Here is a 25,705-nt window from a genome sequence, read left to right on the forward strand (position 1 = left end):
CTGAGAGTAAGAGAAGAGGGGATAGGCTCTGGAAAAGCCCTGGGCCCCAGTTCTGGGGCTCTGAGTTCCATCCTCCCTGACAAGGGACAGCGGGACTAAGATCTTGTGCCACCTGGTGGCTACCTGCCTCTTCCAACTTGCAAAAAGTGAGATAAAATGACAGGGGAAGGTGGAATCTGAGGAGACAGGCCTGGTGTGAAGATGGCTCCTGCCTGAGGTCATACTACAGCTCAGTCAGTTTTAAAGACTGAACCAGGACCAAGGTTGTGATTCCCCTCATGAGGACTCCTGGAGGGACAGCTGTGACCCACACCTGTCAGGGATGAGGTATCCCCTCCGGATCCCCAGAGCCCTCAGAGGACAGCCCTCCCTGCTGCAGGGTGTCTCCAGGGAGATTCCAGGTGCAGAGCGGGGGCTGCCAGGTTTAGCACCTGGACTTGGCCAGAGCCCATTCTCAGTCACCTCATGGGGGTCTTGAAGAAATCCAACCTTGTCCTCCATCCTAACTCAGAAGAAGAACTAGGCCAGAAGAAGAACTAGGAGCTCTTGTCCACACCAGCCCAGTGTGATGCTTCCTGGAGGTGCTCAGGCCCACTCAGAGGAAATCCAGACAATCCCCATGTGCAAAATTCGGATGCCTTGAGCTTATTCCAGGGCCAGAACTCTAGCCCTGGGCAAAGGTCGGCTCAGGCTAGAGGCAGCATCACAGCAATGGGAAAGCCTGGTTTTACGGGGTCTTCGAGGAACCCCCTCTTTAGGCTGGTCCTCCTGGCCACTACTGAGGGTTCTAAAATGCTGGCTGCAGCATCCTATAGCCATGGCAACCTTATTTGCTGCAATTGCCCCTCCCTCTCCACCGCAGCTTGACTTACCCTTGCAAAAACCTGCATCCTGTCCCCAGACCAGGCCCTTATGTAACATGTTCTCTGCAGGTAGCAGGAGAGTAAAGAAGATGGGACTCTTGCTCTCCTGCCCCAATAGGCCTTTCAACATAAGTCAATCCCGAGGAATCTCTCATCGGGCAAGGAGACACACACGTGCACGCATGAACACACATGTGCACACACATGCACTGCCCCCCTTCTCTCGCACATCTCTGGAGATTCCCTTCAAAGAGGAGAGAGGGAGATGGTCTGGAAGCAGGGAAACCTGGCCTGGGAGGAGGAGGTTCTTGGATTCCCACCAGGCATTCAGGACCCCTTATGTGGGACCAATGCAGTGAGGTCTGTTCCCACCCTGCCAAATTCTCAAATTCACTCAGGTCAAGCCCAGTCACTGTCTTCAGTGAGATTCATGCTCCTTAGCCTGCGACAGTGGCCCTGAGCAGAGAGAGCTTCCCCACAGTCTCAGCCTTAGTCCCAAAGTCCTGGCTTCCAGCCTCTTTCCCCTGGGGTGTGATGCCTGGGGCATCTGGGACCCTCATCTAAGAGGTCTACCACCCCCTGACACCCCCAGTCAAGGTGTCCCTGGCCTCAGGCCTGCCCAGAATTGCTGGATTAAGGGTGGGGCTGTCATTGTTTTCCCTGGCTCCCAGAACTGGGGGAAGCAATCATCGTTTTACCAGGCACCCAGAACTGGGGGAAGGGTGCCCCAGTCCACCCACAGGCAGGACTCAATTGCTTCTAGAGAATCTACCCTCTGGGGCAGGAAAGGTCTTGACCCCACTGAGGCCATGCACAGAGTGGAACAGGTGGACCTCCTGGGACCCAGGAAGGCTGGGGAATCATGAGTGTCTCTTGCATCCCTGGCTCCCTCCCCACATTCCCAGCTGAAGACAGGCAGATATAGGCAGAATAGGAGGCTCTGTGAGCATCAGACACCAGCCACACCCATCCCGTGACCTCCTGGATCCTGCAGGTCCCATCACCTGTAGCTGGTGGGTCACCAGGACGACTGTCTTCCCCCTGAGCGTCTTCTTAATGCATTCCTCAAAGACGTGCTTCCCCACATGGGCGTCCACAGCCGACAGGGGGTCGTCCAGCAGGTAGAGTTGACGGTCAGAGTAGATGGCGCGGGCCAGGCTAATCCTCTGCCTCTGCCCCCCGGAGAGGTTGAGGCCCCGCTCCCCAATCTGTGGACAGGGACAATGCTACTGCCTATTGTCAGGCCACCCTGAAGTTCTTGGGCAATGGAAGCTTCCTGGAGCTTTTCAGGACTCAGGGGAAAGATGTACACACTGATCCTCACCTCGTCCAAGTTCCTCCACCCCTTACGGGGCCCCCAGTCACACGAGACTCTGTGGTGAGTGGAAGTGCTCCACTCGTCTACCTCTCCAGGAAGCCTGGTGGGCAGTGGCGACTAGGGCAAAGCTCTTTCCCATGAGGAGTGAGGGGTGCCCGTCTCACAAGACCCCAGCCCAATGCAGATCCCACGGGGAGGGGCTACGTCATTATTGCCACCAAAGGGAATTGTGTGAGCAAAGAGCTGGGGAGAATGCAGCAGTGAACCAGAGGGAAATGTGGCTGGGTGCAGATGGAAAAGGGAGTTCCCTATTTTATTTACTTGGAGAGCAACTATCCCATCCCTGGGCAACTCTAAGCACTGTGGAGAGATAAGCCTTGACTTCCTAGTTCATCATCACTACCCTAAGGCCTGGCATCACGCTGGGCACAGAATAGGTGCTCAGCAAATATTTACGGAAAGGATGATTGCTTACTGTAGGTGATTCTATCCAATGGAACCCAAAGTGAACCCCACGTGTTCAGCTAGGCATTGAGCGAGGCACGGGGTGGGACACACAAGCTGGACAAGAGAAGTCCCCTCTCCCTGGGGAGCTCCACGGCAGGCAGGTTAGTTATGTACATAATAGCAGCAGCAAGCAGAATTTCACAAGTGCCTGCTGAGAAGCATCAATAGAGTTCTTTGGAGCAAATTATTCAGGTGGTGGGACTTGGGAAAGCCTTCCTTAAGGAGGTAGATCTGGGGTTGAAACTCAAGGGGTAGTGATGCCACAGAAGCAGAGACTTAGAGGCTAGGAGGTGAGTGGACACTTTGGCAGGCAGGTAGGAGCATGGCCTGGAAGGGTGAACCAGGGCTGCAGTGTGGGAGGTCTCAGATGCAGGCCAGGAAGGCTTCACGGCCATTTCCTTGGGGAGGCAGACTGAGGGCACCAATAGAGAAAGACACCCCAAACTGGCCTTTCCTCAGAAAGCTTTAGCCTTCTGATCTCCTCTGGGGCTCCTGGGCAAGGTGAGGAAGATTGTGCAGAGGGCACAAGAAGGGTGGGGACCCGAGATGGCAAGGTGACTCCCTGGGTCTCTTGGGGTGGCAGGCTCAGCCCAGGATGGAGCTAGCACTTTGGACAAGCACCCCAGGGGGCAATGTTTAGAGGTGACCCCCATATTCCTGGCCTGGGCAGAGCCAGTGAGGCAAGAAGGGGCCCTGGTTTGGAGGACAGAGCCAGCCCTCGGGATGAGGAAGCAGTTTTCACCAGAAACCCTTCCTGAGATGACAGGCAGATTGGGAGTAGCCCCAAGAAGTGACTACACTGTGCCAAACACCAGTAAGCTTGGTGCCACGTCCACTGTGACATCCAGCAAGTATAGATCCAGAGGGAGAATTCAGAACGGGTGGAACCTGAGCTTTGTCCACACGTTCTTGGGGCATCTGGATATGGAACAGGGGCTTGCTGGCCTTAGCCCTTTGGACCTGAGCAAATGTACTGTGTGCAGCAACAGTGGGCTTGCGCTCCCAGCCCTGCTCACCTCAGTCAGGTCTCCATAGGGGAGGTTGCTCAGGTCCTTCTGGAGGCCACAGACGCGGACTGTGTGCTGATACCTGTTGGTGCAAAGCTCAGAAGTAGCTGGGTGAGAAAGACTGCAAGCACCGCTGCCCTGGGCTGTCTCCACAGGCACTGCTGGTGTCGCTGGGACAAGGCCAGGGGTGGCGAGTGCTACGTCCAAGGCTCCCTAGCCAGTCACTCTGCCTTCAATGACCCAAGGGTGGCGTCCCATTGACCACGGGCCCCTCCCCTGACCTGATGCAGTGTTGATTCAGGAATGGCTCCCCCGCTGGCAGGGTTCTTGCCAGGCAGGGAAGAAGACAACGGTGAACGGGAAAGCCCTGCAGGGAACACTCAGGGCGCCACCTGCTGGACACTCGTGGGAGTCAGAGGAGGGGTTACCCATGGGGGCTGCAGTCACTGGGGACCGCCTCCTGGGGGGCACAGGGCTGAAGCAGGACCGTGGGTGGAAGACAGGGTGTGTGTGAAGGAGGCTAACAGCAGGTGGCTGGGTGATCACAGATGACGACCTTGACATTTGCCCAGCCCCTTCACAAAGCTAGTCCATCCACCCCTCACTGCTACTCGGTTGGAGAAAACAGAGTTTTCTCCCCTGCGACAACTCAGGACACTGAACCGAAGGGAATGGCACCTGAGGTGAGGGGGTAGAATGGGAGAGAGAGTGGGACTCCTGCTCTTTGGGCCTCTTGGCCTCTCCATTGTGCCACCTCAGCGTCACCCTCTGCCTAGCCCTGCAGCCCAGGCTTTGGGGAGTTTGACAGCTGAGGCCCTAGCCAGCTCTGCAGCAGCCAAGCCGCCAAGACTAGCACCCTGTCCTGCAAAAAGCAGCAAAGCTGTGGGGTTGGCCCCACAGTGGTCCCCAGGGGCATGACCTCGCTCTGCCCCAGGGGAGGCCTTTGGGGACTTCTGGCACCGAGGAACCTAAGACCATCAGTGGTCACTGGGATGTCGTCCCCATGTTACGACAGATGCCCACACCCTCCTCCCTTGGTTTTCTCTGCAACTCAACCTCACTCAGACAGCCCCACCATAAGCAGAACCTTCCCCAGGCATCACAGAGCCCCCGCACAGCCGCCTTGGGGACCCAACTCCTGCTCGGGATGCCTGTAGTGCCTGGCTCAGGTGTGTGCTCCCTCCCAGCAGCTGCTGAGCAGCACCACTGGGCCTTTAGGTTTCTGTCCTGCTCGGTGGGTTGCCTGCCTCCACAACGGCTGATTGGTTGGTGGATGACAGATTGACTGATTGACATCATTGGCATTATCATCATCAGGACCCTCTTTCCTTCAGTGAGTGACAATGGGCAGGTCTCACAACTCAGACATCGAAAGACAAACCTTCCCAATAAAGAGGCAAGAAAGAGAGCAGATAGGCATGAGCAGCTGCCTCCCGGTTGCACACAGGCCCCGAAATAGAACCTGGGCACGGCCCGAGCATCGTGCCCACACACAAACTTTAGGGTTGGCGTACATAGCAGTTATGATGAGGGGCCTTGGAATCAGAGAATGGGTTTGACTCCAGCTGGGCGACCTTGGACAAATGACTGTACCTCCCTGATCTTCACTCTCTGCTCTATAAAATTGTGCAAACAACAAACTCTCATTGGGTTGTTGTGAGAATGGAGCAGAAAAACATGTGAAGCTATTAGCACAGTGTCTGCTGCATGGCAAATTCTCCATCAGCGGGGGCCATAATTGCTATTACTACATTTGCCAATCTGCGACTACAAGATTCAGACTGCGCAGCACATCTTCCTCCCCTCAGCACCTCCCACCTTCAATTGCCTCCCACCCTCCTGCTTCCTATGGCCCTGAGAGTTTCTGCCCTAGGAGCAAAATCTCTGCTAAATATGCCACATATGAAGGATGCTAGATCCATCTTTCAAAGCCCAATTCAAGTGCCATCTTCTCTTCCCTGATCCACCATCTTCTCGTGATCTCTGCTGCCTTGGAACAATCCAAGCACAGTCTCCCGCCACCTGGCTCATTGCTCCCTGGTGCACTGTCATTTCTGTGCATTTCTTATAGCCCCTTCCAGGCTTGGGCATCTTAAGGGCAAAGATACACCTGAGCCATCTCTGTCCCCATGTGGCCTGCATGCTGCAGGCATTTGGCACATATTTGTCCTCTGAACGTCATTTTGATGAATAAGGCAACCCTCTGTCCAGTCCACTTCCACAGACAGAGAAGGTGTTCCAAGTGGGTGGCACAGGCCAAGAGATGCTGAGCAGAGTAATTTGGCTGCACTGATCACTGACTCCTGCACTGATCACCTTCCTGCCACACCTGAGCCTCCTGGCCACAGGACGGCATAGCCAGGGAAGAGGAGGTGAATTGACAAGCCTCTTGATGAGAATATACATGCTGGCCATGCCAGCCAGCAGGGACAGAGTTGGTGGGTAAGATGAGAGAGGCCAAACTACCGCTGGAGAGCTGACAGCCAGATTCCTAAAACCAACTCTAATTCTCTTAATTCAGCATTGTGATGCCTGGGAAGGTTTCTGAGTGACCCAGCTGTCAGGCAGCTCCAGCTCCAGATAACTGATGTTGATCTGGAGCTCAAGGTCTAAGTCCAACACTCAACTCTGACATTTAATAGCATTTAATACCTTGGGAGGGTCAACTCGCCTCTCTGGGCCTTTTTCTTTATCTGTAAAATGGGGATATAATGCCATGATCTCCCTAAATGGGTGGTTATGGGACTCAAATGAGAGAATGTACATGGCAATACACCAAGCTAAGCAAAGAACCACAGGAAGCCATTACTTTCCAGAGCTTAAAGATGATGGTCCCATCAATGGTGAATTGGATAAAGAAAATGTGGTATACATACACCATGGAATACTATGCAGCCATAAAAAAGAACAAAATCACGTAGCAACATGAGGCAGCTGAACTTCATTATCTTAAGTAAATTCACACAGAAACAGAAAACCAAACATCACATGTTCTCATTTATAAGTGGGAGCTAAACCTCAGATATGCACAGACATAAAGATGGCAACAAGAGGTGGGGGGATTCCAAAAGGAGGGAGGGTGAGAGGGCACAGGGATGAACAGCTTTCTATTGGGTACTATGTCCACTAAAGAATGAACAGGATCAGTAGAAACCCAAACCTCAGCATCACACAATATACCCCTGTAACAAAGCTGCACCCCCTGAATCTAATGTTAAAATTAAAATTTAGAAAAAATCAAACATTTCAGAAGTAGGGAGAGAATAACTATAGAAATGTCAAAGGTGATCACAGTATTAATGAGTTATGAAATGTTCTTAGAGAAAATATTTCTCCCCAAATTATTGTCTGTTCATTACATACTACAGTTATTACAAATATATAATCATAATTTTCCTGTTGAAAACATTTACAATATACTCTTTTAGTACTTTTGAAACATACAATACGTTAAAATTTATCATTGTCACCATTCTGTGCAATAGATCACTAATGCCTATTTCTTCTGTCTAATTGAAACTTTGTACCCTTTGGTCAACATCTCTCCTTTCCCCACACTCCCCTCTCCCCCAGCATCATATATCAAAACACAAAAGTGTACCCCATAGATAGATGTAATTATGTCCATTTAAAAAATAGAATAATATTAAAAAGTTGATGGCTCAAAGTAAATCGAGTAATTATAAGTTGAGCTTTGTTTTTGTGTAGTTAGATCATTCTGAGGACACTAACAGCGATAATATATCCTGATAGCTCTGATGTCAATTAATAATATCAGGGCTGACTCATTACATACTTGCTCATGATTTCAAGCAGTTTTGGGTACTCAGCCTAAAGCAAAATTGCTGGATTCATTTTTCTCTAGTCAGACCACAGATGCCCTGTTGCAGAGAACCTCAGAACATATGCTCCTCTGCCCTGGGAATGAAGTACCGATTCTATCCTCTTCCCAGTGTGCAGTCACAGGTCTGCAGAAGTTGCCTCTCCTTAATGCTTGGCTCAGGAAGAGGAAAACCAGTGCCTGTGTGGATCTGATGAATGTTTAATGGGAATTCATTAAACTCAGAATCCACTTAGCAGTCATTACCAACAGCATCAGCATCTGTAGGAGAGTGTGTACCAAACACAAATGTGCCTCCTGCTTTAAAAGTTAATATTACCTTTGGTGATCATACTTTTCTCCAAAGAGTATGTTTTCTCTCACATTTCCATGAAAGATCCATGCCTGCTGTGAAACGTAGGCCAAAGTTCCATTGACCGCCACCACCCCTTTCTGCAGCTGCATCTGGAACAACAAAACCAGAGAAGCTTCAGGAGCCAAGCCTTGAGGACATTTCCTCGAGCGCCCGTTGCACCCTGCCACCCACCTATTCCACAAGTATTGGTTACAAAGATGCAAAAGCATCGACAGGATGTTTTGTCCATGCACCAGAAAGCCCAACCATGCAGATGGAGAATCTCAGAGTCAGACGCCTGCACAGGGCCAGGCAGGGAATGTTTGAAAAGAGTCAGTGGTAAGCTCTGCTGCAAATGGGAGAGCTTGGACTCCAGGGCTGCTCCCAGTGCACATGGCACCTGGGCCCAACTACAACAGGGTGTTCTCTCAACAGACTCTTCACAAGAGGTTCCCCTTCCTCCAGGTGCACTGGCTGGATCCAACCCTGCTCAGCCAGGCCCTGGGAGCAGGGCACCGCCTGCACGGCTGTGGGTGCTAGCCTTCGCACACCCCATCTTTGGGAAGCAGCTTGATTCAGTTGCATCGTTGGTGCCATGAAAGGATACAGGCCTGATGGGGCAGGATTTTCTAATTTGTCAAAAGAAGTCAAAGATCCAGTTTTCCATGAAATCTCTGGATTTTTAAAGCATTCCGCAATCCAATTAAAACTATGCATGGGCTCCAGTTTGTGACCCTGAGTACATATGCTCATTTAAGATGACCCCTCATGGGGGCAACCAATACACAACGGTAGACAGTGAGGATGCAATGTTCAAAGCTATCAACAGAGGGGACATGTGGGGCAGGCCACAGTGCTCAGGGGTGATGCTCATGGGGCAGTGGCAGTGGGTCCAGGGGCAGAGGAGGAGAGTCACCAAGGCAGCCAAAGGTTGTGATGCCATTTCACCTCAGGAGTTGTGCAATGGACAGAGAATTCAATTTGGAGAAGAGACCATGATAACAACAATAATAATCATAGTATTTTTAATGTGTAGGGTATATTCTGTGCACTGAGTTAAGAGTATGTTCGGCCGGGCGCGGTGGCTCAAGCCTGTAATCCCAGCACTTTGGGAGGCCGAGACGGGCGGATCACGAGGTCAGGAGATCGAGACCATCCTGGCTAACACAGTGAAACCCCGTCTCTACTAAAAATACAAAAAAAAAAAACTAGCCGGGCGAGGTGGCGGGCGCCTGTAGTCCCAGCTACTCGGGAGGCTGAGGCAGGAGAATGGCGTAAACCGGGAGGCGGAGCTTGCAGTGAGCTGAGATCCGGCCACTGCACTCCAGTCCGGGCGACAGAGCGAGACTCCGCCTCAAAAAAAAAAAAAAAAAAAAAGAGTATGTTCAATGTTTATCACCATGACTCGCCTTGCAAATTATCCTATAGTCAACTATTGCTTACATAATCTCATTCGATCCTCACCACAACTCTCCTTAGCCCCATTTTACAGACAAGGAAACCAAGAGGTTTTATGAGGCTCAAAGAGGTTAAGTTACCTGCCCAAGGCTAAACAGTGAGCATATGGCAGAAACAGCTGGGGAACCCAGGCTATCCAGTGTCCCCCTGCCTCCCCAGTGACCACAGCAAGGGGCCTGATCCCACCACTGTCACATGGGAGATAGATTCAATGTTATCTCAAAATTTCCAAAGGATAGATATTAAAAGGAGGCAAATTTCACTCCAATATACATCAAAATTCTCCAAAAAGGTAACTGGCTGTGACATGTTGAGTTTCCCATCACTGGAGCTATCTGAGCAGAAGTTGGGTCATCTCTTATGCAGTAGGATGCTATTAAGAGTATTCACATGATTATGTGGGGGAATTGAGCTGAGTCACCTCTATGGCTCCCGCTGACTCATCATGAGCGTGGGTGACCTCAGGAACTCATCTGATTCAGCCCCCACCTCCACCTGCAGGCAGGGAAGGAGTTGTCATTCTTTCTATAGATGAGTCAACTGAGGCCAAAACAAGTCACTCATATTAAAACTCATGAGACACATCCCACCACCACCCGATTCTGGAATCTCCACTTCTTCAGAAGTACCCTGACCTCTTCCTGAAAGAGGCAATCCCAGCTTCACAAACTTCCCTTTAGCAACAGCAGAGTGGGGAGAAAGAGGACTTAGCATTTTTTTTCCCACAAAGCTTATTCATGTGAGATGTGACGTAGAAACCATGGTGACATACAGGTTTGTGAAAACTACAAATGGCTTGGCCATTTTCCCTGGGGTCACTCAACTAGAAGGAGCAGAGAAGGGACAAAGACCCAAGTCCCCTCCCTCTTCCTACCCCAAGGTTTGCAGAGAAGCTGGGGGCACGAGCTGCTTTAGTTCAGGCATAAAATACATCTATAGTCACTGTGAGCTCCTGACTCTAAAGTCCTTCCACACCAAGCTGCCTTGCTGGCATTTCTAAATCAGGGCAGCCCAAGTCATGGAGAAAACCATGGGTTTATGGACCCGTCTTTCCTTTGACCAAGATGGAGCTTTAGGCAAGGAGGCAATCACCATTCAGTAGACCTCCTCATTGGCAAACTCAAGAGTTTGTGAAAAACTCAGCCTCATCTGGCCCAGGGGCCTGGAGCTGCTGAGCGCACTAACCTCCCAGAAATGATCGTGAACCACATGCACGGTGTCCAGTGCAACCGAGGCCATCTGCTAGGTCCACTGTTCTAATGGCACCACACCTGACCAGAAGGGAGCCACTTCATTGTCATGTTAATGTGCCATCCTCACAGCACTCATCACACAGCTTACCTGTCCTAGGAGAGCTGCAAGGAGGGAGCTCTTTCCACTTCCCACATTCCCACATATTCCCAAGATCTTCCCCTGTCAGAGAAACAGAGATAGGACACAGTTACTCTCTCCCACTTCTTAGAGGGTCTGGCCCAAAGGTGCTGCTCTCAAACTATGCTGGTCAGGCCAGGCGGAGAACAATGGGTCACTGCAGGCTCTGGGGCATGGCAGCTGCAGCCACACCACCCCAGCCCTGCATATACACAGCCTGGGAGGATGCAGGAATGTAAGTCTTAATTAAGTGCTTTCCCTTGTGTGGCATAACCAAGCACCCAGAGGGCTTCTAGAAATCATGTAAGATCACTGGTGTGAAACAGCCTTGTGCTGGTCTGGGAGCCACAGTCCTTGAACATGAAGGCTATTCTGTGCTCAGACTCCAGAAAAGCAAATCTAATGGGATGCAAAAGGCTGTACAACCCAGGGGGACTAGGGTACATTTTGAAGTATGGAGATCTAGGGGCTTTTCAAAAATCTTCTTTTTATGGAATCCTCCACCATAACAACTCAATCTGGAACTACTGAGAAGTTACACTATTCTAACATTCTACAGCTCCAGATTTATTAATTCAACCAACAAATCATTATTAGAGCCTGCTATGTGCCAAGCACTGTTCCAACCACCAGCAAGAACAGCAATGAACGCAACAGGCAATGGCCTGCGTCTGCCCTCACGAAACTTACCTTGTAGTCAGGGGTAGATGGACAGGAAGCAAGATAAATTAAATGTGGGGCAGGCACATCTTTGCTTGCCATAGAGAAAAATAAAGCAGGAAAGAGACAGGGAGTGGGCTGGAGGCTCGGGGGTACAAGGAAAGCCTTACTGGAAAGGTAGATGTCTTAGCTTGAGTTTTCCCAGAAACAGACCTTGAATCAAGGATTTGAATGAAAGTCACACTCTCATTTGGAAGGTGCAGGAAATTCCAGTAGGGAAGAGGAGAAGTGATACAGGAAAGGGAAGGTGGCCCATCACGGGCAGCCTATTGGGTCAGCTCCCTAACAGAATGTCCTACACAGAAGGCAAACGGAACTCAACCCTGCAGGGAAACTGGAGGAAACTCTGGGGAACTGACTATAGCTTTGTCCCACCCAATGGCAGAGGAGGTGGGGTATTGATGCCCCAGCAGTCATTGTTTGAGGGCTGCTCTTTACTCTGTGAAGGTCTTTATAGAAGTGTGCAGAGCCCTTGGGCACAGATGTGGATAAGGCAGTTGGAAGATGGCCAGGAAACACTTAGAGGTCCAGGGCACATGGGCAGGGACAGCATCTGCCACAGGTGACATTTGGGTAAGACCTGAAGGAGGTGAGGAAGGGTGCCATGGGGCATCTGGGGAGAATCACTGCAGGCAAACAGCCCACGTGGAGACTGATGTGGAAGCATGCCCACTCTTGTGTTCAATCAGATATTGCAATACTGCACTTGGAGCATCCGAGAACATTCTCATGTAGGCCTGCTCCCTGCAATCCCTTAGGGCAAAGATGCCCAACATGGGGCCAAATATGGCTTTTTTCCCACCCCAAGCTAGACCAGAAAGGCACATCCCCTGTCTGCCACTCTCAGCACATGAGAGTTGCTGCCTGTCATCAATAACTCCTTGAACAACGTCTTTGTTGAATCCCAGGCACCTTGGGATAAAATAGTGCCTCCCTGCCCTTGCGGAGCCCACATGGATATAAATCTGGTTGGCTGAGTGCAATTGAGCTCAGATTTCAGTTAAGTCCCACTGAGTGCCACCTACTTTGCCTTCTCACCACTCTCCCCATGGAGCACCTGACTTCCCCCACCCTGCTTTCCCATTTGCCTCCGAGAGGCCTCCGTGAACTTCCCGCGTTCTAAGGACTTCCTGGCCACACAGTGGCTTTGCTAATGGGCTATTCCATATGCCGATGACTCTGGAATTCCTGCCTCATGAAATGAAGCTGGATCTATTTGATTTCCCTAATTGGACTTCAAGGAACTGGGGCATTAAAGAGACCGCACATGTGATGCAGCCTCACCAGGTATTTGGTTGCCCTCTGAGTCCTGTCCACTTCTTGGGGTCAAGTAAGAAGCCTTCTAGATTCATCCTTGTCTTTAGCAGAAAATCCATGAGGCCTGTATCCTCTGATGATTCTCTCAACAAACATTGCTGGCCACCTTCAAGCCAGGGGCTGGGCTTGGGGATAAGCACATAACTGTGAACAAAAAACCCTGACCCCGTGGAGGATCCAGTCTGATGGAATTGAGGAGGAGCTAAACTTGGAAAAACTTGGATGTCCTGAATGTAGAACAGTTGAAGGCAGCACTTAAGCTGGGCATAATTGTTAAAGAAAAAGGCAACAATCATACTTAACATCAGCTGAGACTTACTATGGGCTTAGCATTTTTATGTGGTATCTGAGTTCCCCCGCCACCTTGTGTAATGGGTACTTCTATGAAATGCATGGTGCAGGTAAAGAAACAGAGGCTCAGGGAGCTTCAGCAAGATGTCCAAAGTCAAGCAGCTAGGAAGTGGCTGCGCCTGGAACTGCAGTCCCCCAGGCTCCAGAGGCATTGCATTGCCCCCACTGCTCCAGAGGCAACACTGCATTGCCCCCACTGTATCTTCAATTTATTACACAAAACACTGACCGCATCTTGAGGCAGGAATTCCACAGTCACCAACATATGGAATAGCACATTAGCAAAGCCATTGTGTGGCCAGAAAGCAGCGTCCTTAGAACACGGAAAGTTCACAGAGGCCTCTTAGAGGCAAATGGGAAGGCAGGGTGGGGGAAGTCAGGTGCTCGACGGGGAGAGTGGTGAGAAGTCAAAGTAGGTGGCACTCAGTGGGACTTCACTGAAATCTGAGCTCAATTGCACTCAGCCAACCAAATATCGTTTCCAATGAATCCGTGGCAGACAGCGTTGTTAGCTACAAGAGGTACCATTCTCACACCAGCTATTGAGCTTGACATTGCATAATAAATGAGAACCTCTCCTTCTATAGTGCTGGCACAGGGAAAGAGTGAGTCAACAGGATGAGAGATTAAAATACTAGGCACAAGATTAATGTTGAGGCCTCTGTAGCAAAATCAACACTGTCACCCTGGGAGTGTGCTGCTGAGTTCCCAGAGCAAGAAAGAGATGCATGCAGGAGATGCAGGAGGAGGCCAAACATTCCCTAAATCCACAGCGTTGCCTGAAATCTCCATCCCCCAATCTTCAGGGAAGAGAACAACAAACAGACTCTGGCTGGCTTGGCTGGCTTAGCCCTTAGCTGGGTTGCTTGTTATCTCAGTTTGCTTTTTACAAGAGGAGTATTTGCTGGTGGTTAAGGGCCCAGACTCTGAGGCCAGGTGCCCTGGATATGAAACCCTCCCCTGCCACTTGCTAGCTATGTGACCTTGGGCAAGCTATTTAACCTTCTTGTGCCTCAGCCTCCTCAACCATCAAGTGGGGGCAGTTATGATGCCTGGTTATTGGGGTGGTTAAGTGAGTTTATTATGTACCTGGTAAACAGTAGTGTTCAAAATTATCAGTCATTATCATCTATCGTAATATTCCAATGTGAAATTAAGAACGTATCTAGGGAAGGAGCAGTGGTTCATGCCTGTAATCCCAGCACTTGACCCAGGAGGCCAAGACAGAGAATCACTTGAGGCCAGGAGTTGGAGCCTGGCCTGGGAAATATAGCAAAGCCCCATCTCTACCAAAAAAAAAAAAAATTAATTTAAAAATTATCCCTCTTTCTCTTGGTAAATAAAAATTTTTTAAAAATTATCCAGGCATGGTGATACATGCTTGTAGTCCCAGCTACTTGGGAGGCTGAGGCAGGAGGATCGCTTGAGCCCAGGAGTTTGAGGCTGCAGTGAGCTTTGATTGCACCACTGCACTCCAGCCTGGGCAAAACAGTAAGACCCTGTCTCACACACACAAAAAGAGAACAAATCTAAAAGGATTTATGAAAGCTAGTCAGTTCAAGCCTAGCCACCTGGAGTGGACTGTTCATTCAAAATCACAACTGACTCTAAGGCAAGTACTGCAAATCAGAATGAATATAACCACTGTCTTCTCCACACTTGGAGAGAGGGCCTCCAATGTTCATGTACGTAGTTTTAAAATTGGGGGAAAAATACAGGGACTCTGGTTAGAGACATCCCATCACCACCTTCAGCTCTAACTGAACTGTATCAGACCTGGAGAAGGCCGTAGCTATGCAACGCAAGGAGGAGGGCTGGAGGCCACACCTGTGCAACACACACCCACCTTTCTCACCACAAAGCTTATGCTGTGCAGAACCGATTTGAGGCTGCCACTTTGCTCCTCTGGGCCAGTGGCTCCCTTCGCTGGTGGACTCCACTCACTGTATGCCTCCGACCTCTGTTTCTTGAATAAATGCCTTTTCTGGTTCTGCACTTTCTTTGGGTCACTTTTCCTGCTGGCTTCATGTTCCCATGTCAAGGTGGCATTTGCTAAAAGCAAGACAGTATCTGGGTCTTCTGGTTGGGTGACGTAAGATGGGGGGCTTTTATCTATGAGAATTTTCTAAGATTAAAGAGACAAAATTAACTGAGCAGATGTCATCCATTTGCAAGAATCATCCCAATATATCTCCTAATGACCCCAAATCACAATTTTGGCCATTCTAACCCAGCACATCCAGGGAAGAGGTTCTGAAATTATTCCCCCAGGAGAAGCTGCAGCAGAAATAGTCCACTAGCTCATGCTATCTGGGACAGTTGCCTCTTTAACCACAAGGCCTATGGGGTCACCCACATTGGAGAATACTGATCCCAGCCACATTTCACCCTTGTGCCCAAGACAGTCGGTCTTACCAGTCTTTGGGCAGTGAACTTCACTGCTTGGCACTAAATGCTTATGAAACCAAGGTCATATGCTCAATCTCTGCTGTGTCTTCTTCCTAGGCCACTCAGTCCAGTTCGACAAAGCATTTGCTAAGCCCTAACCATGTGCCAGACTTTGGGGTAAAAGCAGAAATGCAAATATAAATAAGGCACAGTTCCTGTCCTTGAAGAGATTACAGTCTGGAGGGAGATGAGAGCACGCACGGATTGTTTCTATAAAATGCGATGAGGACAAAGAACTGTGACTGCCAGAGAAGGGACATTTGGCTTCTCATTCTCGAGGTCCACGCACTTGGTGCTTGAGCAGAGTCTGTACAGGTGTTGTACAGGCAGAGATGAGAAAGGGAAAGAGGATGACAGCATTCTACCTGAGGGCCCAGCATGGGCAAAGGCAAGGAGCATGCAAAGGCATGGTTTGTTGGGGAGGCGGCATGAAACAAGCAATTCAGGATTACTGAGGCACAGAGTTCAAGTTGGGAAGGGAGGGGGACACAAAACTGAGAACGCACAGATGGAGAGCCTGGAGGGGACAAGGGTTCAAGGATTTTGAGCAGGTGAGAGTGAGTATTGGTAATCAGACCAGTATTTTAACAGCTGTCTTTGGGTTGAGTGCTATATGGACTTGAGAAGAATGTTAGAAAAAGAAGGATTAGTTCATAAATCACTGCACTAATCAGATGAGAGATGAGGGAGGCCTCGATTGAAGGCAATGGCAGTAGGGACAGAGTGAGTGAAGGTTGAGGAGTCAAGAAATGCCACCCTTTATCTAGTCTAAGAAGCACCTTTATTTTTTTTCTGATATCATAATACATGCAATTAATGTGATGATGTTCTTATGTTTTGTTGGAAGAGTAATAACTCAACAGTGTACCTTCCAATCCAGTCTTACAATGGCGCCTCTTAAAATGGAGAGAATACCATAATCAGGGGTTGATTTAACAGGGTTCTTGACTGGTTGGATGTGTATGGTAAGGGAAAAGAGGAGTGCATGAACCAGGATGCTTACAATGACTTCCGGATTTCCGACTTGGATGAGTAAGATCATTCAATCAATTCATAGATGTTTGAACAAGCTTCTGTGTTGATAAAATGCTCTTCTTCCCTTTCCTCTCCTCAGTTGAACTTTCAAACCACTTTATTTGCCCTTCTCAAATGTCACTTATATCCTTATCATGTATAGAGATTCTTAGAGTGCCTGGTCCCACACTGGAACAGAGGATCTTGAGGACAAAGCCTCTCTATTCCTTATATATGCATTTCCCATGTCTTATACATAGGAGGCACAAAGCAAATCTTTGATGAGTGAATAAATGAATGAATAAAGGGACGAAATGAGTGCATAAATGTAGGGACCCCAACATCCTCTTCATCACTTCCATCACCATGCCCATCAAAGGACAAACTAGGTAAAGTGGGGATGACTCAGTACAAAACCAACCTCACTTGTGGAACACTTAGGATGTATAGATTGTTTAAGGAAAATAAGGTCAGGAACATCTTCTTCATGTACAGAGACTCTATCTCATCATTCCTACAGACAACCTATAAAACTCTGCCTGCTCTGTCATTCATACACATTTATTCATCTAACTCTGAATGGATGCCCTCCTCCCAGTGTCAACTCAACAAGTGACCCAGCTCTCCAGCAGGTTGGTATAGACTCCACATATCTGAGCATTTTCCCACCCCAAAATGAGATCTCTCTTCCTACTCACCCAGGGTTAGTTATACCTTCATTCTCCTTAGAGAGACATTCGCTTCAGCCATTGCTTTGATGGAGAAGGGCAAGATTGCAATGGAAAACTTCATTACATTAAACATGGCAATCACACTAAATGCCTGAAGAACAAAAGAGAAGTATGAGGGTTTAGAAGGAGAAGTCACCTTAGCTCTAAACTGTTATACACATGGGGATTAAACTTGCTCAGATGAGAAATGGCAGCATCATTGGAATGCACAGAGGAACAATCTTTTCATTTCGTGGCTCAGAAACCATGGGTTGGCCAGTTGGGGACAGCAGCATCGTAATCTATTTTGCTTTGGGATTTTCACCAAAACAATGGCAAGTATATCCCCTTCTCTCTGTTGATTCAGAAGGGAAGAGGTCTGAGGCAGGCCACTAACAGAATACATTTGGCAATCTCCATCCACACTGCATCCTCATTTGAATCTAGACTATTCACTCGAAGCCCAGGCAGATTGTCCTAAAGCACCCCCTGCTCTCAGTTCTTCAGAGGCATCTGACCCTTTGGAGCTACAGCATCATCTTCACATTATACACCACACCACAGCCTCAGGGATGGGGCTGGAAGCTCCCCAGAGAGAACTGCTTGCACCTGGAGGAAGCTGGAGGGTGACCTCACTCTCCTGCTCCCAGGACCTGGCCTCCATGCCCTGCCTCCCCATGCACCACACGAGCCCAGATTTGAGAGCCTTTGGTCAACTCTGGTTCCCCCCATCCTTCCCCATAAAAAGTCACCTCTGTTCACGGGGCCTTCCTTGCTATGCCCTGCATAGTGGGTAGTTGATATTCTATAGCCTCAATGAAAACAAGCCTTCTCCCTTTGGTTGGTGCCCAAGGGGTGCATGATTTCATCTCTGCAATTTCATCTTCTCATCTGTCCAAATTGTAATTAGCAGCCTCTCCCTAGCTACCCATTTAAGAAATTGATAATACAACTTTCTTCATCAAATCCTGAGTGATCCTGCCTGCTGTTAAATGGGCCCCATGGACAGGGCCCCAGGCTTCAACTAATCCTAGTCCCTTCATTAAGAGGATAATGAAACACGCTTCTATCACATCTGGCCCTAAATACATCCTCAAAGGGCATTCAGTTCTTCCAGGTCCCAAAGCTCCACCTTGGCTCAGGAAGCCCAGGCCTGGCTGACAGAGCACATGGGTGGCCTGATGTGACTGAATACCCTGGAGCTGACGGACTCCTGACATGACCCTAGCAGAGGAAGTGACTGCAATCAGTTCTGAATCCAAAGGACCCAGAGCTTTGCAAATTTGGTTTTGGTATAGATTCCCTCTAAACTATCATGTTAGAAAATATGAACTATGTGCACTCAATTTGATTTGCTTGATATGTTCCTGGAGAAAAAAAAAGTAGTTTTCCTTTTGGTCTGGGATCAGAGAAAGACACAATAATTGAGCAGTGTTACATCCAGCCTTGGTGTATCCCTGCCATTCAATCTGGCTTTGGGCTCACAGCTGGGCTGAAGGCCCAAAAGTGTGTCAAAGTAAACTGTGCATGAGTGATTGCCTGCTGAAGAACCAGAAAAAACAAAAGCAACTCACCAAGAAACACAGGGCAGTAATGGGATTAAACACAGGGCAGTCATGGGCCCCACAAAGGATGGCTCAGCAAGCCCATTCTAGCTTTGCAAATGTCACCTCTTTCCTCCCCCGTGAGGTCCCTGATTTTAGGTGCAATTCTTCCTCTACGAACTTACTTATTTCCTTCTCTCTCTCTCTCATTTTTTTCTTGCCTTCATTGACTTTCCTCCAACTACTTAGTTTAATACTTAGCTGGTTTTTTCTTTGTTTAAGCCAGGAACCATTTTCCCTGTAGCTCAGCATTTCTTTATCTTTGGATGTCCAGGCCCCTTGTAAAGAACTTGAACGTCTCACATTCATCCCAGCTCTCCCTCTAAGGCTTTCAATCCTCATTTGCCTGGCCCAGATGAGAATCAAGGTTAAGAAGAATAGCTGACACTTGTATAGGACCTGAGAGCCTGAGATGGTTCTACATGCTTTACACAAAATAACTGATTCAGTCCTCACAACAGCACTGATTGTGGCTATCATCGTCCCATTTACAGATAACAAAACCGAGGCCAGAGAGGCTCAATGATTTGATATAAGTCATAGCTACTAAGTAGCAGAGTCTGGATTTAAACAAGGCCGACCAGGCTCCTAAGCCCAGACTCTGACCCCAGCACCACTGTCTCTCCCAATACCTACACCTCCTCCCTCCGAGAAAATTTTCTCAAACTCTCCTTCTTGTAGTGTAAATAAATAAAATAGACAACTGCTTGTTTGGTTTCCATCTTTTTCCCCATACTTAAAATTGTATTCCAACATTAACTATGACCCCTGCCCAGCCATGGACATGATAAGAATCGCTGCCAGGCTCTCCTGGGCCCCTTATCAGCCCAAGCACTTGTTTTTAAAAGTTGGAGTTGGCCCGGTGCTGTGACTCACGCTGTAATCCCAGCATTTTAGGAGGCCAAGGCAGGTGGACGACCCGAGGTTGGGAGTTCAAGACCAGCCTGGCCAACATGGTGAAACTCCGTCTCTACTAAAAATACAAAAATTAGCTAGGTGTGGTGGTGGCAGGCATCTGTAATCCCAGCTACTCAGGAGGCTGTGGCAGGAGAATTGCTTGAACCCAGGGGGCAGAGATTGCAGTGAGCCGACATCATGCCACTGCACTCCTAGGAGAGAGAGTGAGAACCTGTCTCAGAAAAAAAAAAAAAAAGTTGGAGTTGAAGTCGCATCCTGTGGCCTGCTGTGATTGGATGCTCCCAATGCCAGTATTGAGCAATGGTAGGGAGGGCTTCCCATCTGGGACTTCCCGGGGTCAGGGTGTGAAAGAGGCCCAATCTGAAGCCAGCTCTTACCACGGGTGCAGTGAGTTTGCGTCTCAGGAAGATGTGGCAGGAGAATGTCAGCACGATGGCTATGGTGGACACAATGGGGGCCAGGGCAGAGTTTCCACTTTGGACAAATCCAGCTTTTTCCAGTAATTTTCTTTCTCTCCTTCTTATGTCTGCAAAATAGAACACCGTCCAAGGTGGTCTCATTTTGCATATTGAATGCTAGCATTATGAAATGTACTAGCCCTACTTGGTCCTCTTCCAGATGAGTGCTCATGAGTCCTGTTGTGAAGTTTAAATGAAAGGAACCACAGAAAGCCCCGGGCACAAACCCAGCAGGTACTCGCAGCTCGGTACCTGTCAGCTGCCGTAACTGGATGGTGTCCAAAGTCCCTTCCAGCCCTGACACTCTGTGTGTCACGAGTCATAAGCTCAGGTGCCTACAAGAGCCAGGCAAGTACCATCAGTGAAGGGAGTAGGGCCAGAGGGGAGGGAAGACCAGAGCGGGGCTCTAGAGCGCAGCGGAATGGAGAGGAGAATCAAAGGGGCAGCCCCTTCTCAGTCAGGGGAGGCTGGTGCTACCATGAAATGCAGCAGGGACCTCTCCTAGGAGCCTGTTCCCCACCAGCTGCAAGTATGGAAACAAAGGAAAATCTTGAGTTCCTTCAGGGGAAATTGTAGGCACCCAGCTAACCCTGAGAAGTAAATGAGCAACTTGATAAGCAAGAAGGTAACAATAGCCTGAAACAACAGCCAAGGAAGTTAGAGTCACAAGAATGTTTGGCTCCCTATAGAAACTAAGGATTATATCTTAACATACGTCCCTGAGTTGTATTTCAGAAAACCCAGACCCCCATCCAATTGATCCACTGGCACACAGACCTCAGAGAAGGGGGAGCTGAGGACAGAACTCTGATTGCAGTTTTTGTTCTAAATTTCTTCCTGAGGGGCCTGGAGGAGGTCATGCCCACCGGCCAGATCCAATACTCTTCTGCTAACTCCAAATCTTCAGACAAAGCTTCCCTTCCTTAACCAGATGCAAATCAGAAAATCTTTGAATCTACCCATGACTTATAAGCTGCCTGCTTTAAGATATCCCACCCTTTCAGGCCAAACCAACATATAATCTCCATGTATGAGTTACGATTTTGCCTGTAACTTTGCTTTCCTGAAATTGACCCCTGCCTTTAAAAACCCTTGCTTGCAAGCCACTGGGGAGGTCAGGTCTTAACCATGAACTGCCTGATTCTCCTTGCTTGGCACACAGCAAATAAAGGCCCTCCTTTCTCCTGTAGCAAAACCTCAGTGTGGATATTTGGCCTTACTGTGCCAGATGAGCAGGCCCCAGTTCGGTCCAATAACAACCAGATCATCAACGATTTCAAAGTCTGAAGTTTAGATTTTTATTTATTTGTTTATTTATATTTGAGACAGGGTATTGCTTTGTCACCCAGGCTGGAGTGCAATGACATGATAGAGCTCACTGTAGCCTCAACCTCCTAGGCTCAAGTGATTCTTCCACCTCAGCCTCCTGAGTACCTGAGACCACCACACCCAAATAATTTTTAAAAACTTTTTTTGCAGAGATGGGATCTCCCTATGTTGCCCAGGCTGGTCTCAAATATTTGGGTTCAAGCAATCCTCCCAAGAGGTCCAGATTTTTGTGAGACATCTCCCTACTTTAAAATGTTGGAAACTAATTGAAAAAATGTTTTTAAATACTATACAGCAGGGAAAAAACAAAACACATGAGCTGGCTTGAAGGCACCTGCCTGGTGTCCCAAGAATAGACACAAAAACTCAAGAGTATTCTCCCTTTCCTAAGTCCAGAATATGCCCACGGCACTGCAGAGCTCACAAATTACATTCAAGCCTCCTTCACCTGCTGTTTCTTCTCCTCAACCCCAATTCCAGCATCCTCTGCAAAAGCTCTTTCATATCCGCACAGGACAGCCCTAGATGTTCTAATGGAGTGATCACTACATGCCAGGTGCTCTGCTCAACACTTCACAGGCACTTTCTCATTAGAGCATCCTCACCACTGCGTGATGAGAGAGAGGCTGCTATTTTACGCCTTTTTGACAGGAGAGAAAACTGTCTTCGCAGGTTTAGTAACTTGCCTTTTCAGTGATCAGGGCAGATTGGAGTCCACTTCTCCTGGGATCCAAGCTCTGCTATCCAGGTGCCCTTCCCCTAAAGAACATCTAGTACTCCCTTGTCCCCAAGAGCACCCTCTTATCTCCACCTCCAGGCCTCTCCTCCTCCCCAGTTCTCTGTACGTCCCAATCCGTCCTATCCCTCTGGCCTACCTGAAAGCCACTTCTGCCAGGAAGCCTTTCCCAGTCTCCCCAACCCAGCGTGCTCTTCCATGGAGCATCTCTGTTTCTCCTGTGGCACTTTCCCCAACTTCCCCCATAGAATAACGTGAATTCATGTGTTCACTCACTCAAGACATTTAAACCTGATGTCTACTATATGCCAGGTGCTGCACTTGTGGCTGGAGAATAGAGGAGTGAACAGGGTCTCGCCCCTCTTCCAGTGGGGGAGATAGACAATAAAGAAATAAACAATTAAGTAATTACAAATTGTGTTGTGTGACCTGAAAGAAATGAGCAGGATGAAGTGATTGAGAGGTAGGGCATGGAAATGCTTGAAACTGCAGCCCAGAAGTCCTCGCTGGACGTTGAGAAGAGACCTAAAGTCAAGACAAAGTCACCGTAAACATCCAGTGGGATTGCACTCTAGGCAAAGGAGACAGCAAGTGCAAGGAATGAGTGTGGCATGTGGTTCTAGAAACAAACTAAGGCAGACACCGCTACAGCTGAGTTTCCTAAGGTTAAGGTAGAATGTGATGATGTCAGAGAGGTCACCAAGGTTCAGATCGTGTCCGACCTAACAGGCCATATGAAAGAATTTCCTTCCTTTGGAAGGATTTCCTTCCAAAGACCTAACTTTGAATAATCTTAAGTGTGATAAGAAGCCACTATTTTCCAGCAGAGGAGGAACAGGATCTGATTGACATTTTTTAAAGGTCACTCTGACTGCTGAGTGCACAGTGGATTGCAGGAGGGAGGAGGAAGGCAGGAGCAGGGCCTAGATGTCATAGTCCAGGAGGGAGAGGATATTGGCTTGGACTGGGTGGGAGTGGAATGGAGAGCAGCAGATGGCTTCCGGATATACTCTGAAGGTACAGCCAACAAACTCGTGGCTATTTTTGAGCTAAGTTATCTCATCCTCCCTTACTCGTAAAAGCAGGAATCCTTTTTCATTTCATTTGTGTAGCTCCCATGGCCTTGCACACAGTAGGAACTTGATATATATTTATTGAACTAAATTGACAAGTTAAATTAAATTGAAATCATATGGAAACAAATTTAATCAAATCAAATTAAATTGCACTGACGTGAACTCAGAGTGTGAGGATGTGTTTCAAGGTCTTCAAAGGGGGTCCCCTAGTGCTGCTGGGGTCCCAACCTGGGGCACTTCCTTTGGCCAGCTCAGAAGCAGGTGCTCTACAGCCACTCCAGCTTTGGCCCGGTTCCATGCTGGTGCAAAAGTGTAATTGTCCATCCAGAGAGTCAATTGTAACAGTGGTTCAGATCATTAACTGGTGAACCACCTGAGTCTATGTCAGCAATTATGTAAATGTCCCTGCAATTAGATTTGCATTTATATTTGATCGAAATAGTTTCTATATCAGCTTTAAAAAAAGTAAAACTACATATGCATCTCCTCGTATCTGCCCAAGGAGCGTTGAGTCAGTGGACCATCCAAACACAGGGACGCTGCTGCAGGCAAAAAGGTCTGTGTAACCCTGGATGTGTGTGAGCATATGTGTGTGTAGATGTCTTCTAAGTCAAGGAAATGGCTGGAGACAGCTTTTTCCTGCTCACAATATTTCAGTGGATTATTTTTATAAAAGGTAAATTGCCAGGACCAGGATCCACATGCCCCAGGAAAGAGAAAGCATATGTCACTCACCCTTGGGTTCACCAGAACCCAGATGCCTGGCTCTATTATTAAATCTCCATAATCCTTTGAAAAATCCCTTGACCTGCAGAGCAGCTCAGAGGGTCCCCTCAGCCTCCTTCTGGAATGCCTGGCCCTGGGAACCTTAAGAACCCCTTAGAAGAGCATATTCTACAAGATAAGTGGTTCTTTAAGCAGCTACTCTTGTCCTACCTTGGATAGTGTTGGTAAAAGATTTCTCCCAGGCATACATTTTGATCAGCTTGATGCAGGTCAGAAACTCATTCATTGTCTGAACTCGCTTGTCTGTCACCAAAATTGCTGATCCTCGGAAAGCTGAATTGAGCTTGGCCATAAACATCTGAAATCAAGGTACAAACACTGTTTTCAGAGAGAACTGCTGAGTTGCAGCTGGTCTAAAAATCCAGAGATGGGAGTTAAGTGCCAGGAAAAGTTCTAAAGGAAGTTGGCTTGAGATTCTCAGCCAAGATTCTTCCTTTGAGTTGTGGCTGTTCATGCTAAGGGACACCACGCAGGGGTCAGGCAGGTGATAGAAAGGCATGAATTGCCAGGACGCAAGGGGAGTGCTGGGGGCTTTGACAAATTGAAGAGGCATTCCACTTCCCAGAGCATTCAAATTCAAATTTTTTTAAAGCCTTCACTGTGGCCAGGTGCAGTGGCTTGCACCTGTAATCCCAGCTGCTCAGGAGGCTGAGGCAGGAGGATGGGCTGAGCCCAGGAGTTCAAGACCAGCCTGGACAACATAGCGAGACCCTATCTCTACAAATTTGTTTTTTTTAACTAGCCAGGTACGGTGGCATGCACCTGTAGTCCCAGCTAGTTGGCAGGACTGAGACAGGAAGATTGCTTGAGCCTAGGAAGTTGAGGCTGCAGTGAGCTACAATTGCACTACTGCACTCCAGCCTGGGTGACAGAGCGAGACCGTGTCACTAAACAAACAAAAAACAACAACAAAAAACAAACAAAAACTACCCTGTGCCAAAGGAAGTAAATCTGTGAGTACAAAATGGGGCACAGGCTTCATGAGCCAGAAATGCAGCTTTCCACCCAATTCAGTGAAAGTGTGTGAAATGCAAATATAAAGCAGTTAGAAGCGCAAAAACCCGCCATTACCTGGACGGGGATGAATATGACATACACCGATATCCCGACGAGAGCTGTGGGCCCCAGAATGAAAAAGGCGTATGCCGCACAAAAGACCATTAGGATCGGGATGGTGGCTGGCAAGGGACAAAACAAGGCAGCTTCAAACAAGGAATAGCTATCACTTGACAGTATATTGAGCACCTGGAAAGAAAAGCACAAGGGTTCAGGCTTTGGAAGAGTCAGTAAAACATGTCTTTAAATGAAGGTTTTCAGACTGGCCGGGGGGATCTAGGGAGAAAGGAGAAAAACTACTCTAAAGCAGGAAGGGGTCACTGGGGACCAATACAATGAGTTTTACGGGTTGTGGTACCACTTTGGAGAGGCCGGTCTTTTAGGGCTGATCATCTCAATGCAGAAAGACAAAGTGTAATGTTACCATCTGGGAGCATGCTGGAGGCACTGCTAGCTGTCTACACAGTCTCCCCCACCTCCTTC

At 48.5% G+C, this 25,705-nt stretch overlaps 1 protein-coding gene across 3 annotated transcripts in view; it reads right to left on the bottom strand.

Annotated features, from left to right (window-relative positions):
* The window catches only part of ABCC12 (ATP binding cassette subfamily C member 12), a 72,330-nt gene that overhangs the window by 30,108 nt on the left and 16,517 nt on the right, over positions 1-25,705 (bottom strand). For all 3 annotated transcript variants that reach the window (XM_033218326.1, XM_033218327.1, XM_033218328.1), the window contains exons 6-14: positions 25,238-25,411; positions 24,317-24,464; positions 20,159-20,307; positions 17,264-17,371; positions 14,934-15,212; positions 10,670-10,741; positions 7,856-7,980; positions 3,705-3,777; positions 1,868-2,071 (exon numbers count right to left, since the gene is read on the bottom strand). In XM_033218326.1, coding sequence (XP_033074217.1) covers positions 1,868-2,071; positions 3,705-3,777; positions 7,856-7,980; positions 10,670-10,741; positions 14,934-15,212; positions 17,264-17,371; positions 20,159-20,307; positions 24,317-24,464; positions 25,238-25,411 — 1,332 coding nt within the window. The remainder of the gene's footprint in view (positions 1-1,867; positions 2,072-3,704; positions 3,778-7,855; positions 7,981-10,669; positions 10,742-14,933; positions 15,213-17,263; positions 17,372-20,158; positions 20,308-24,316; positions 24,465-25,237; positions 25,412-25,705) is intronic.

Source organism: Trachypithecus francoisi, unplaced genomic scaffold (genome assembly GCF_009764315.1).
Source record: "Trachypithecus francoisi isolate TF-2019V2 unplaced genomic scaffold, Tfra_2.0 Lachesis_group10, whole genome shotgun sequence".
Taxonomy (NCBI): Eukaryota; Metazoa; Chordata; class Mammalia; order Primates; family Cercopithecidae; genus Trachypithecus; species Trachypithecus francoisi.